Source organism: Terrapene carolina, unplaced genomic scaffold, assembly GCF_002925995.2.
Source record: "Terrapene carolina triunguis isolate 2854851 unplaced genomic scaffold, T_m_triunguis-2.0 Scaffold51237, whole genome shotgun sequence".
Taxonomy (NCBI): Eukaryota; Metazoa; Chordata; order Testudines; family Emydidae; genus Terrapene; species Terrapene triunguis.
Genome location: NW_020715588.1, coordinates 1 through 12,280, shown reverse-complemented (window position 1 = coordinate 12,280; position 12,280 = coordinate 1). Strand labels below are relative to the sequence as shown.

The following is a 12,280-nucleotide window of genomic DNA, read 5'->3' as shown; positions in this document are numbered from 1 at the left end:
GCTGGTGGGTGGCGAGGTCAGATGACTGGCTGAACCTCCTCCCACACTCACCACAAGGATAGGACTTCTCTCCTGTGTGGCTCTGCTGATGTCTAACTAGGTGTGATGGCCTGTGGAAGTTCTGCCCACACTCGCCGCAGGAATACCACTTCTGTCTGTGACCGCCCCCTCCCTCCTCCCCTGTTTCGCTCTGTGCATGTGGCTCCCCTGTTGTGTCTCTCCACTGCTGTGGAGGCAGGTTTGACAGTAAGCCAAACACCTCTCTACCTCCCACACCTTCCCTCTGCCCTTGCAAATGCGGTTTCTTTCCCCATGTGCCTTTGCGGAGAGAGCTGGGGTTTGGTGGCAGCTGCTGTGATGGTGGATCCCCCGGGAAGGAAAGACCTCTGGTTTTAGGGCAAGATTCCTCTCCCAGAGCACCTTCGTCTTCTTCAGTCTGCAATTCGGTAGGCAGGTGCTTACGCTTCAAGTGTTGGCTGAGGTAATCTTTGCTGCTGAAAGCCAGCCTGCAGCGAGGGCATGGATAGCAGTGTGGATCCTGCCCGCGGACTGTCCAAAAAACAAACCAGAATTCAGATAGGAAATGGCAATTCATCCAACATGCTAGCCCTTCCAGAGGCTTTGCACTACTATCCTGCCACGTAGGAAGGGCCAAGAGCACCAGACAATTAGTGACACTCAGACTTTAGTTTTAGGATACAAAGTGAACCGTTCCCTGTAGTACCAGACCTAATGGCTGACTCCTCCCCAGGGTTCAGTTCTATCCCCGACAGTCAGCCAGATTCAGACCTAAAGCTGGGACAACCGTGTCTGATTGTTCTAGGTCCCTGCTAGGAGTGTCATTTTCTCTCTCTCCTCTGCCAGCTGTTGGGGGTTCTGGTCCCGGCCAACTCCGCTCTCCCAAGGCCAGTGGAGTAAGCCATGGCAAAGAGTTGTATCTATAAGCATTTCTGAGGCTATGTCTACACTGGCACTCGAACGACAAAAGTTTTGTCTTTCAGAGGTGTTAAACCGCCCCCCCCCAGACAAAAGTTTTGCCGACGACAAGCACCAATGTGAACAGCTCACTCCTGCCGACAATGCTGCTCGTTGGGAGTGGAAGATTCTGTTGGCAGGAGAGCCGACAAACAGTGGCTACGCTGCACGAATTTTAGTGGCACGGCTGTCGCAATGCAGGCATGTCACTAAAAGCTGTGTAGTGTAGCCTGTATTGCACATCCTTGTAGTACTTAAGAGCTAAAGTCAGAGACCATCTCCTCACACTGGTGACCCCCCAGAGCCTCCTTCCCCCCCTCACTGTGCCGGAGAGGCTGTAGGCACAACCCCTGCTGGTTGTTGCCAAGTGCTGGGAGTGCACTGATCAGTACTCTGCTAGCTCGGCCTAGTCTGAGGATCATTGTGACACCCCAGAGGCTCTACCACAGATTTCAGTGGCAGTGGAGACATAGTGACTTTGACCAGCCCCTCGCTACACCCCATCCTCCAAAGCCTTCTCCCACCTTTAAGCTTGTTTTGAAGATACCAAAAAACACCTTGTATCGGATTAGTTTCTGAACTTTGGGATTCTATACAGTGAGGGCGATAGGTGGCTTTGCACCCACGGTAACATTTAAGCGGCTTCTCGCCACCCTGTGCAGATCATGTGATAGCCAGTCAGAAACTCTAGCCTGGTTGCTTAGTTTAACTTTAAATACTGTTTTTAGTCCCAGCCTTCACCTCTTAATATAAAGCAGATGCTGGGGTCGGAGAGGGTTGGGTAATAAGTCACGGGCAGAGCAGGAGGGGCTGTTTCAGCTGTCAGACTGGGAACTGCTCAGCAGGTCAGTGCTTGTGTCTCCTCATGGATCCCAGCATTTTTCAACCATTTTGATATCAGGGACCTGCTTGCTGCCTTCCTAAACTGTGTCAGGGAGATCCCAGCGACTGGTGCCAATCCAGACTGGTCATTGAGAATCACTGAGCTAGGGGATCCCCCGGTATGTGCGTGTGTTGGAGGTGGTGCGAGTAGCTGAGCAGAAGGCAACTGAAGAGGGAGATTCAGGGCAGCAGGTGCTCTAAGTCTGACCATCTCCTAGGGCAGGGGTAGTCAATAGGCGGACCGCGGGCCAAATCTGGACCACCAGACGCTTTTGAACGGATCATGAAATCTTTTTACTTATTGTCGTTATTGTTACTGCAACATGAAAAAATGTTTCTCTGGAGTCTGGACCTCGACCAAGAAACATGGACCTTAACAAAAAAACAATTGACTCCCCCTGTTCTAGGGATGGCAGGAAGCTCCCATAATTAGACTCATTCCAACCAGTAGTGGCAGTGGTGGCTGCAGCATCTCCTTTCACCAGCTTCCCTCATCACATCTGCACTCGAGATGGGCTCTCTAGCATAAGGATTTACTTGTGCGCATTCATGACAGAGGAGATGTCAGGATAAGAAATGAAAGTTCCTGGTTATTAGAAATTGTGTCATCTCAAAGGAAGCCAAGGGAAGCTTTTAGCCAGAGTGAGGCTGCAGCCTGGTACCTTTGGGTGGCGCTGTGCTTTTCCATCTCGTGCCCCACTTGATGCCCAGCTCCTTGCCGTATTCATCCCCGTACCAGACCAGAAGCTCACTATGCGGCAGGATGGCCCTGCACACTCTATAGTAGATTTTCCCATGATACTGGAAAGCGACAAGGTTCTGCTCTTCCTCATCCCTAGCACAGTTAACATACCTGGACATTCACAGTTAGGAAAGTGATTTGTTAAATACAACGGTCTTCAGTCAGGGAAGTGCCAACCTGAAATCTAGGCAATAGAACAGTGAATAACCACAGTACTTCTAGATTTTCCTTAATGGGATTAATAGATTATTGGTCCATGCCAGGAGCTTTCAGAGCCTAGCCAGTAACATTTGAAAGCTATGTCCGGTGTTTTTGAAGCTCATCCACTCCCACTAAGTCTATGAAAGTGAGATGACTTAGAGAGCCAAAAATCTGTACAACTTTTATAGAAAGGAAATTCTGGCGAATGAAGCTTCCTCAATATGCTACTCTGTGCTGGGTATTGGAGGGCTAATGCTGTCTCTCTCCCTAACCAGGTGGGCACTTTGTTTTGGGGTTTGTGTTGCAATCTTAATGCTGAGAATATCATGTTGTGAATGCTAACAGGACTGGGTAAATAACTGCATGCTTAGTGATGGATTGGGTGTGCCGCAGCCTGTAAAAATGAATCCTATGTCTTCATACACCTGAAACACTGACTGACTATCCCAGAGCTAACATTCTATGATCATACTGATGAGGATAGGAGTACAGGGACTTACCTCATCCAGTTGGCATTAGTTTCATCCTTTCCATCAATGTATACATACCAGTTTCTTCCCTTGGTGATCTGGAGTTAAATCAAACAAAACACACAGGAATCAATAAAGCACTCTCCATGCAGATGATATGATAAATAAGTGACAAATGTCATGCTTTGGGTTCATTGTGTCTTGAACACAGTTCAGAAGTAATCCTGCAAGTGTGAATACACACAGAACAGACAGGGCCAAATAGTGCTCACAGTGACAATCCCAATGAAATCAAGGAGGCTGCACAGTATAACTGAAGCTTTGTCTACACTGGCACTTTGTCAGCAAAACTTTTGTCATTCAGGGATGTTAAAAAACATTTCCCCCCACCCGGAAGGACAAAAGTTTTACTGACAAAAAGTGCCGGTGAGAACAGCACTTTGTCAGCAGGAGAGCTCTCTCCAGACGACAAACAGCAGCTACAATGGGTGACTTTTAGTGGCATGGCTGTAGCGGCACAGCTGTGTTGCTAAAAGATGTGTAGTGTAGACAAAGCCTGAAAGCAGAACCTGGGCCTTCAAACAGGGTCTCCCAACAAAGCTGAACCTGCTACCACCATCAGGAAAGTTAAACCAACTGCACCCCCCTAGGAGAGTGCCATGTGTTAAAGGCCGAAACATATTAATGAATACATTTCCCAAGCCCCTCAGCAAGCCCTTCATGCCACCTCCCCAACAGACACTGAGAAATGCTGATGTAGGGTGACCAGATATCCTGATTTGATAGGGACAGTCCTGATTTTCGGGTCTTTTTCTTATATAGGCTCCTATTACCCCCTACCCCCATCCCGATTTTTCACACTTGCTGTCTGGTCACCCTATGCTGATAGAATGTCATACTAATAAAACATGAATTAATAAAACAGAGTGGGAGTTCAGTGCCAAGAAGCATACTTCCCCTCCTTCCTTTCGCACTTTGATGAGCTAGAACATAGCACAGTGTTGTAATAGAAAAAAAGTGTCATGGGCAATTCATACCAGCCAAGAATAACCATTGTGGGCTGCTTCCTCATCCTCTGTTATCCTTCCATCGTATGGGCCAAAATGAACTCCGATCGGCAGGGTGTCTGCCTCATTCCAGACTCCAAGCCCAGCCTGTGGGATACTCGAAAGCCCAATTCGCATCCCCGGGGGCAAAGTGAGAGCTGCTCTCCTTTCTTGTCCTGTTTCTACTATCGGGTCTTTGATGAAAACTGGAGGGCCATGAACCGAACACTCATCAATGAAGAATATCAGGCAAGTCTCACAAACTAGAAGAGGAAGAGAAACAGAACACTGACTCCATCGGTTAGTTTCTCTGCTCCATCTCCCCTAGCCCCTCTCTGCATACCAGACCATTAACCACACCACACAGGCCCTAGTGTACACAGGCGGCTGGGTGACATACTAGGTAGCTGCTCTCCAGCTGTTGCACATTGGCTGAGCTGAAGAGAGTCTGAAGTTTTTCCTCATACCAGAGGCACATTTTCAGAGAATTTCTGTCAGGTGGTATATTGCCTCCAGCAAGCACTCAGTGGAAAGTGGACACTGCAGCCTGTTTAGCTATGCAGGTCGCTGTGAACATGTCACACAATGCTTAGCTCTCTGCACTGGCTCCTTATTGAATAGAGAGTCCAATTCCAGGTCTCTCCTCATATTAAGAGCCCTCCATGGGAGAGTTACGTTCCATCAGAACAATGAAACTCTTGACCAAGAGGAGAGTTTCATGAGTGCGGGAGACAGAACCATCACAGGAGCTAGGCCAGGATATGGAACTTTGCCACAAGAGATAAGGGTGACTTTCAAAATTAAATGCAAAACTTACATCTCAAACCACCCCTCCCCCCTGCTATTTCTGCTGCATGATTAAAAGGAATAAAGAGATACAGACTATTATTCCTAGTCATAAATAGTTTTGAGGTGCTCAGATACTATAGTGTGAGGGGGCATATAAGGAAAAACATTTGGGGCTCAAAGAGGAATACTGAAAGAAATTATGCGACTTACATAAGTAATCATCATCTTGTGGTTCATTTATTTCAACGTACACTTTTTTCTCTCTCTTTCGTAAGCTGTATGTGTTAACTTGGGTGCTCTGCCCCTGGGTTTTAGAAACTGCTAACCTGGGTAGATCTAAAGGGGAATTATACTGGGTAGGTTAGTCTGTACAGTACCAGAACTGATAGCAATAAATAGGCAATGGCATTTTCAGGCCTAAATCTTATTTATATGGAGGCTGCTTTACACAGCAAAGTGGCTACAGAATATGTAAGAATCAGGCCCCTTGCACATGAAAACGTACATAAATATGAGCCATACCACAGTTTCTAGGAGCTGAACACTGAAAACCACGGTTGCCTCTGACACTTTCTATCATTGATTAAGCAGTGACATTCTCTCCTTAAATCTGTGTCTCGCTCCCTGTCCTCTGCTCTCAGTGCCCACAGCCTCCGATGGGCTGGTATGCGAGAATTCAGACCCAAGCAAAACAGCAATACGAGGCCAGTGTGTGTCCTGATGACCATGCTTCACATGGCCAAGATGGACTCAAGCCAGGTTAGACGTCTAGCGCTGGTTTCCTATGGCAACAACAGGAGTGCCATGGAGGCTCACCCTGCCTTGCGTCACCCAACAGTACCCTAAGCAACCAGTTAAAGACCAGCATGACAGGGATTTGAAGGGAATCCCATCATGTTGGTGGCTGTGCTCTTACGTGCTGAAGGATGAGCTCTCAGGGACTGAGAGCTCAAAGGGAGAAGCAGCAGTAAGAATAGCTGTGGTATTGAATTAGACTTCACTATAATGAGAGATATTTCCATGTTTCTACAGATAATGAGAATTACGTGTCCCACTAGAGCACCTCCCACCAAATCTCATAGGCTGCAGACCTAATAGTCCTCAGAGCTACCATGAAAATACAGAGGAGATTTCCCCACGTTCTGGGCTTACCAGTTTTCAGATCAACAACATTAGTGACAGGGATTCTGGTGCCCACATCGGAATTTTTGTCCAATTTCTCAGTGTCTGTCTGATTCTCAGAGGCCTTCTCCAGCACTGTCTTTTCATTCTGCACACAAAGTTGTTTTCCATTATAATAAGCGTACTGTTCTGGTTCTCTCTACCCAGAGCCTGTCATGTGGCGAAACTAACATACAAAAGACTACAAGGAGCAGATGGCTACGTAAAACTAGGTTGACCACCGCAGCAATGGAGTACCTTCGCCAGGTCAGACATGGCATAGCAGTTCTCCCCAAATGGCACCCCCTGCTGACAGTTGCTCCATCACCGCAGCGATCTCTCTTCCCATAACTTGGCCTTCTTGCCAGGTCACAATTTAGTCCACCCCTTCCAGGGTAACAGAAAGCCCAACATCCTCACCAAAGGGTCTTTGGTCCCCCAAGATGAGCCCTCTGGTCCTCACATCCTTTCCTCAAAGTTTTCTAATGTCCTTGTCCCCTTCTCTGGGCTCATGACACCTTGCCAGTGGCTGATAGGGGAGCCTGGGCCCTCCCACTACACCAGGTCCCAGCCCAGGAACCTTTAGCCCAGAGGTGGGGAACCTACAGCCCGTAGGTCCGATCCAGCACATTGCTTAATTTCCTCTGGCCCACGGCAAGTCTCAGCACCACAGGCTAGAAGCCCCGAGCCTCAGTGCCCCCCCACGAATGCCTGCTTGCCCCACCGGGGCCAGGAAGCTTTAGCACTCCCCCCCCCCACAGGGCTGTATGTGGGCCACAACTATTTTTTCTGTGGGTCAATGACCCATGATAGAAAAAGGGTTCCCTACCCCTGCTTTAGCCAGCAGTGCGGTTCCACTCCTTGCTGCTGCTGTTTCCCTGGGCTCCTTCCTAGCCAGCCTCTCTCAGGCTTGGCTTTTTAAGGCTCTTACTCTGTTCCTCCACAGAACCTCATCCAAAGCACTCTCTCCTCTCCCTAGCAGTCTGACTCCAAATCTATCCCTTCTTTCAGGGCACAGTTCCAGTCCCACCTGCTCCCCATGGCTCTCTTTGCCCCAGCTGCTTGCCAGCCTTCTCTACTCCTGCTAGGATATCAGGGCTTGGATTATTCTCCTGCCAAGCCTCTACCTCATCATCTCCTTAGTCCCCCAGAATGATTATAAACGTTCTCTCTGCAGCCTGCTTCCTTTCTTTGTCCTGACCAACCTGCTCTTGCCCAGCTGGGCTTCATGATCAGCCAGCCACACCTGGCTCTCCCTCCAGGTGCACCAAGGTCATATAACTCACCTCTCAGGCCCACATTAATCCATTCAGGGCCAGCGTGGGGTACACACCCCATCATAGGGCCTCATACAATTTGACTTGAATATTCTCTTTGGTGGTCTTTGATAATTCAAAGAGGATATATGGCGGGTGACAGGCAAGGAGCAAGTTATCTACGAGGCTTAAAATACAGACATTTACCTACTGACCTCTTCACTGAGGTGATTAGATATTTGCCTAATCTGATACTGCATCTTCTGTATAAAGCTAGTCAAAAGCTTTTAAACAAAATGTTTTATAATTGAAAAATGGTCTTTGTAAAAAAACAAAACAAATTGTTTCACAAAGTTGACTTGTTCCATTTTTGTTAAATTGTTCATAATGTTTTAATTTTTTTTTAAATTGTTACCTAAATAGTTAGTGAAATATTTCTATTTTTCAGGCAGCTCTACTTTGGAATACAAAATTCTGTGCTCTACCATTGTAAGAGGCTCTACCAAGCAGTAGGGGGCGTATCAGTCATACCAGGAAGCATTCTGTCAGTGTTACAATCATGATGTAGCTGTTGATGTTGCTCTGGGCTCCCATTTGGGAAGAAAGTTTGTGGCTTGCCTATATTAGACATCTCCCCTCTGAAATTTGCCATATTAGGAAGCCGCCTTGAAGTGAATTTGTTTCTATCTACAATGTATTTGAGTCCAGTGGCAGAAACTGAACAATTCCACTGAGATATTCTGAAAAATGATCCTCAGTCTTAAAACTTTTCTTGGCCTTTTATATAAATGCTTTTTTCTCCCCTCCCCCATCTTATATATGCATCCTATTGGTGTATATAACTATTTTTACAATCATTTGATTGAGGTTCTGGGTTTTATTTATTACATTTAACATTAAAGTTATTATTTAATTGATAATTGTGGTCCAGGAATCTCTTTGTGTCAGCTAGCAGAGGACAGAGGGGGCATAGAGTATTATAGGGATCCCTGCGACAAGTATATGCACCATAGCTCACAAAGAGTGGTATGCTAGGTCTCTACCAGGTGCCAATACGTAGCTCATCATAATCATTGTGAAAGGTATGTAAGGATAATATTTAAGAAGTTAGGTATCTATACTGGAAATTATGTTCTTAATGCCTTGAAGTTAAAGGCAGGTCACCGAGCGGTGAACGGCCTCAGATAGGTTTTGTTCAGGCAGGGTTGGAGGCGCTAATCTCTATGGCTGGTCATGTGCGTCTCACAAGGTACATCTATTTGCATACAGAGCCACCAGCTAGTCAAGATTGCGAAAAAGACAAGGGATCCCGAAATCGAAGGGGGACACAGCAGGAAAACATCTGGGTTATGAATAAAGATTAAAGGACTGTTTTGCTATATTTGGGGCTGCATACCCTGCACCTGACAAGCTGATGGAGTGGCTTGTTTCGTGAAAAGGGGATCCCAGCCAACCTGGTTGAAAAACGCTGGTGATCAATACTTTATTAAAGCTGAGGGTATCATAGAATCATAGAATATCAGGGTTGGAAGGGACCTCAGGAGGTATCTAGTCCAACCCCCTGCTCAAAGCAGGACCAATTCCCAACTAAATCATCCCAGCCAGGGCTTTGTCAAGCCGGGCCTTAAAAACCTCCAAGGAAGGAGACTCCACCACCTCCCTAGGTAACGCATTCCAGTGCTTCACCAGCCTCCTAGGGAAATAGTGTTTCCTAACTTGTTAATTAAGTCTAGGCCCTAAAAATCATGTTATGATTTTATCTGTAACCATTTGTTTCCAATATTTCTACTTGCTATCATTTGAATGAACTTGGATTTGTTCTCACTATAACCTCTGCTGCGTGTTAAGTAGAGCGGTGATCTGAGGTGTAACTGGTAAACTGGGGTGTCCTGTGCCTTTGGGAACAGCGAATCTGTGACTACTGTGAGTGGCCAGTGGAACGGGCTGTGCGCTCCAGGGGGAGACGCAGAGGGCTTGGAAAGTGCCTATCTCTGCGCCGCAGAGGGACAGCGAAGCCTGCATAGGCTGAGAGGGGAGTGCTTGTGGTGCCGGGGGCTCCTGGAATCAGGGAGCTGATCTGCAGCAGGTACAGACAAGATTGCCTCATGCTAAGAGCAGGTGGTAGTGAGGTGCCCCACAGCCCTGGTACCCCTAGGAAGTGTCACAATAATTATTTAATTATTAGTTGAATCAGCAGCATAACTAGCACATAAAAAGCACTTTTCATGTCACTGTAGAGGCATCTGTTAATTAAAAACAGGGTTCACGTCCTCTATAAGATTCCTCATCTAAGCAAAAAGTACTTAGTAAGCTTACGTGACTGATGTTCTGCCTTTTCTTTTTTTCCTGTTTCAAACTGCCAGATTTACGTGGTGGCCTGAAGGTTTTAACTATAAGTGTAAAAAACAAACAAACAAACTGAACACGTTCCCAAATGCTGCATGACCAACATTACTGAAATGGTAAGTGTCCCAGGCAGGAAGCTGGCAGCCGTTTCATGTTCTGACTGTCACAGAGTCACAGAAATCAGAGATAGAGAGAAAGTCGTCTCAGCCCTCCCTAAGCTGTTACAATGTAACTGGTTTCACTGTGCAGGGTAACGATTTAACAAAGCAAGGTGTAAGGACAGAATGTGAGGCTAATGCTTTGTTATGTAAGAAACTGCTCTTCACTCATAACATTATTTAATATTTATAAACAACATACAGCTTGAGTGCTTGAAGCTGCCTTTGACTTGCCTCTATCTGAAACCATAAGCCTCAGGGTAAAGCAGGTGTCACAGAGTGGTTCAGACCCTTTGAACTTCCCTGTACATGTTCCACATTTCATGCTGCCTCGCTGCTGATACAGGATGTTTGTGAGTAAAAAATAAACTGTTCAGTTTTTAACCTGAATGCCCCAGATTAGAGCAAGGAGAGCCTCATGTTGCAACCCTTGTGGTGAATTAAAGTGTCATGTTAAGGAGCTCCGAAGTGAATCTTCTCGTTCTCCATGGCTGGAAGGGTGAAAAGTCAACATGAGCCCTTTGAGGCTGGGGACTATGTGGCAAGGAGCTGATTCCCCCAAGGATCTTTTAATCAGTGGAGATGCCCAGTGATGGTAGCTCATTAAAATGAAGAGTCACTTCTTTGCTCTGTTACCTAAAGGTTTTGGTGTCCAGTCTTCATCAGACTCAGAGTCGTATATGATGGGGTTCTGGGGACGTCGACCACGACACATAAATGCGGGTTTCTGGGTAGGAAGGCCTAACAAAGAAAGCCATAATAAGCAATAACAGCTGACATGATCTGAGTCTTGCTCATGCAGTGAGACACCTTCCCAACACCTTGCACTGGGAATACAGGCACGGGAACCTGGTGGCAGTGCCACGTGCTCTAATCTGGAAGACCTGTGAGGCTCGCCTGGCACCTTAGGACTCCTACTGCCCAGGCCAGAGGGCTTGCAGCAGCCTCAACTGCCTCTAAGGCTCATCACAGAAACAGCAAATGGAGAAGCCAGCACATTCACCTAAGGTCTGAAATGGGGGGTGCAGAGTGTGAGAGTGTTTTCTATACTGGATTTATACTCTGGCTTCTCTCTGCCCCAAGGACACAAACTCTCAATGTCTCCTCCCTCCCAAAATGAGGAAGACTTAAAGGAGGACTAAATACAACATCTTCAGCTGCTTGTGGCACTTGGAGTTGCCTTTTCTCCCCCAGCTGGCCCTCTCACCTAGTTCAACCATAAACTCATAGTTCCGCTTCATGTTCCTGTAGCGGGTTTTCTCCCAGGCTCCCATCTCTGCCCATTGCTCCTTAGGGAAGTAGATGGACAGTTCTTTGAATTCATCTTCCACCTAGTCAGGTGAAGAAAAGTGTCACAAGTGTGTTATGTTCACTAGTCACCATCCAAATTTTCTCAACAAAAGGGACCACTTCCTTCCCTCCCTGTCCATCCACCCTAAAACAGCAGCAAATCTCTTGGGCAGAGGGAGGTGTACGGAAATTGGCCCTGTGCAGCATCTCATCTCCTACCTTTTCCACTGACTGACCATTTGGAAGGGAAAAGTGAGGGTCTAATTTTAAATTAATCTCCTGGGCCTGATTATTATCTCTGGCCAGGAGACAGGGAGTGAGCGGCTTCCATTGGTGCTGGGGTCTCAGCCCCACGGCTCTTGCCTCCCAAGGCCCAGGGGCACGTGCTCCTTCCCCGGCAGGTGGAATCCTAGCTGGCTCTGCTCCAGTCAACCATCACTCTGGTGCCCCAGATGCTCTCCCCTCCTGCAATGGGGAAGATGAGACAAATTTCCCAGGTCCCCCTGGGGGTCACCTGCTCCCAGCAGCTGCTCCCCTGGGCTCCTCACCTTGGAACTCTCCCCTGCTTTCCTGCCTTTCTGCTCTTTCCTCTTTTCTGATGCTCTCCCTTCTCCAGCATTGTCACTCATGGGGCCTGACAACTTGCCCTGCTGCCCCAGTAAACTCTGTAAGGGGACAATGAAATGAGGGCCCCACAGCCCAGGCAAGTTCCACTTCTGGAGTTCAGCCCTTTTTGGGGTCTTTGGGGTTCAGCCTGAATAGGGGTCCTCCTGCCTCACAGGCTTAATCTAGTTTGGGGTCTACCCTCATCATCCCCTGGGGCTCAGCCCGGGCTGGGGTCACTCCCCTGGGGCTCAGCCCGGGTTGGGGTCACTCCCCTCAGCCCCTGGGGCTCAGCTCGGGTTGGGGTCACTCCCCTCGGCCCCTGGGGCTCAGCCCGGGTTGGGGTCACTCCCCTCGGCCC

The 12,280-nt window shown here is 47.7% G+C and overlaps 1 protein-coding gene across 1 annotated transcript; it reads right to left on the bottom strand.

Annotated features, from left to right (window-relative positions):
* Nucleotides 1-2,519: 2,519 nt before the first annotated feature.
* On the bottom strand, nucleotides 2,520-11,981 carry LOC112107996 (histone-lysine N-methyltransferase PRDM9; the record flags this gene model as incomplete). Its single annotated transcript, XM_029914443.1, has 8 exons — nucleotides 2,520-2,710; nucleotides 3,301-3,368; nucleotides 4,308-4,579; nucleotides 5,316-5,441; nucleotides 6,258-6,375; nucleotides 9,839-9,912; nucleotides 11,234-11,357; nucleotides 11,865-11,981. Coding segments are annotated over 8 exons (1,090 nt in total), but the record flags the coding sequence as incomplete, so codon positions are not given.
* Nucleotides 11,982-12,280: the final 299 nt, after the last annotated feature.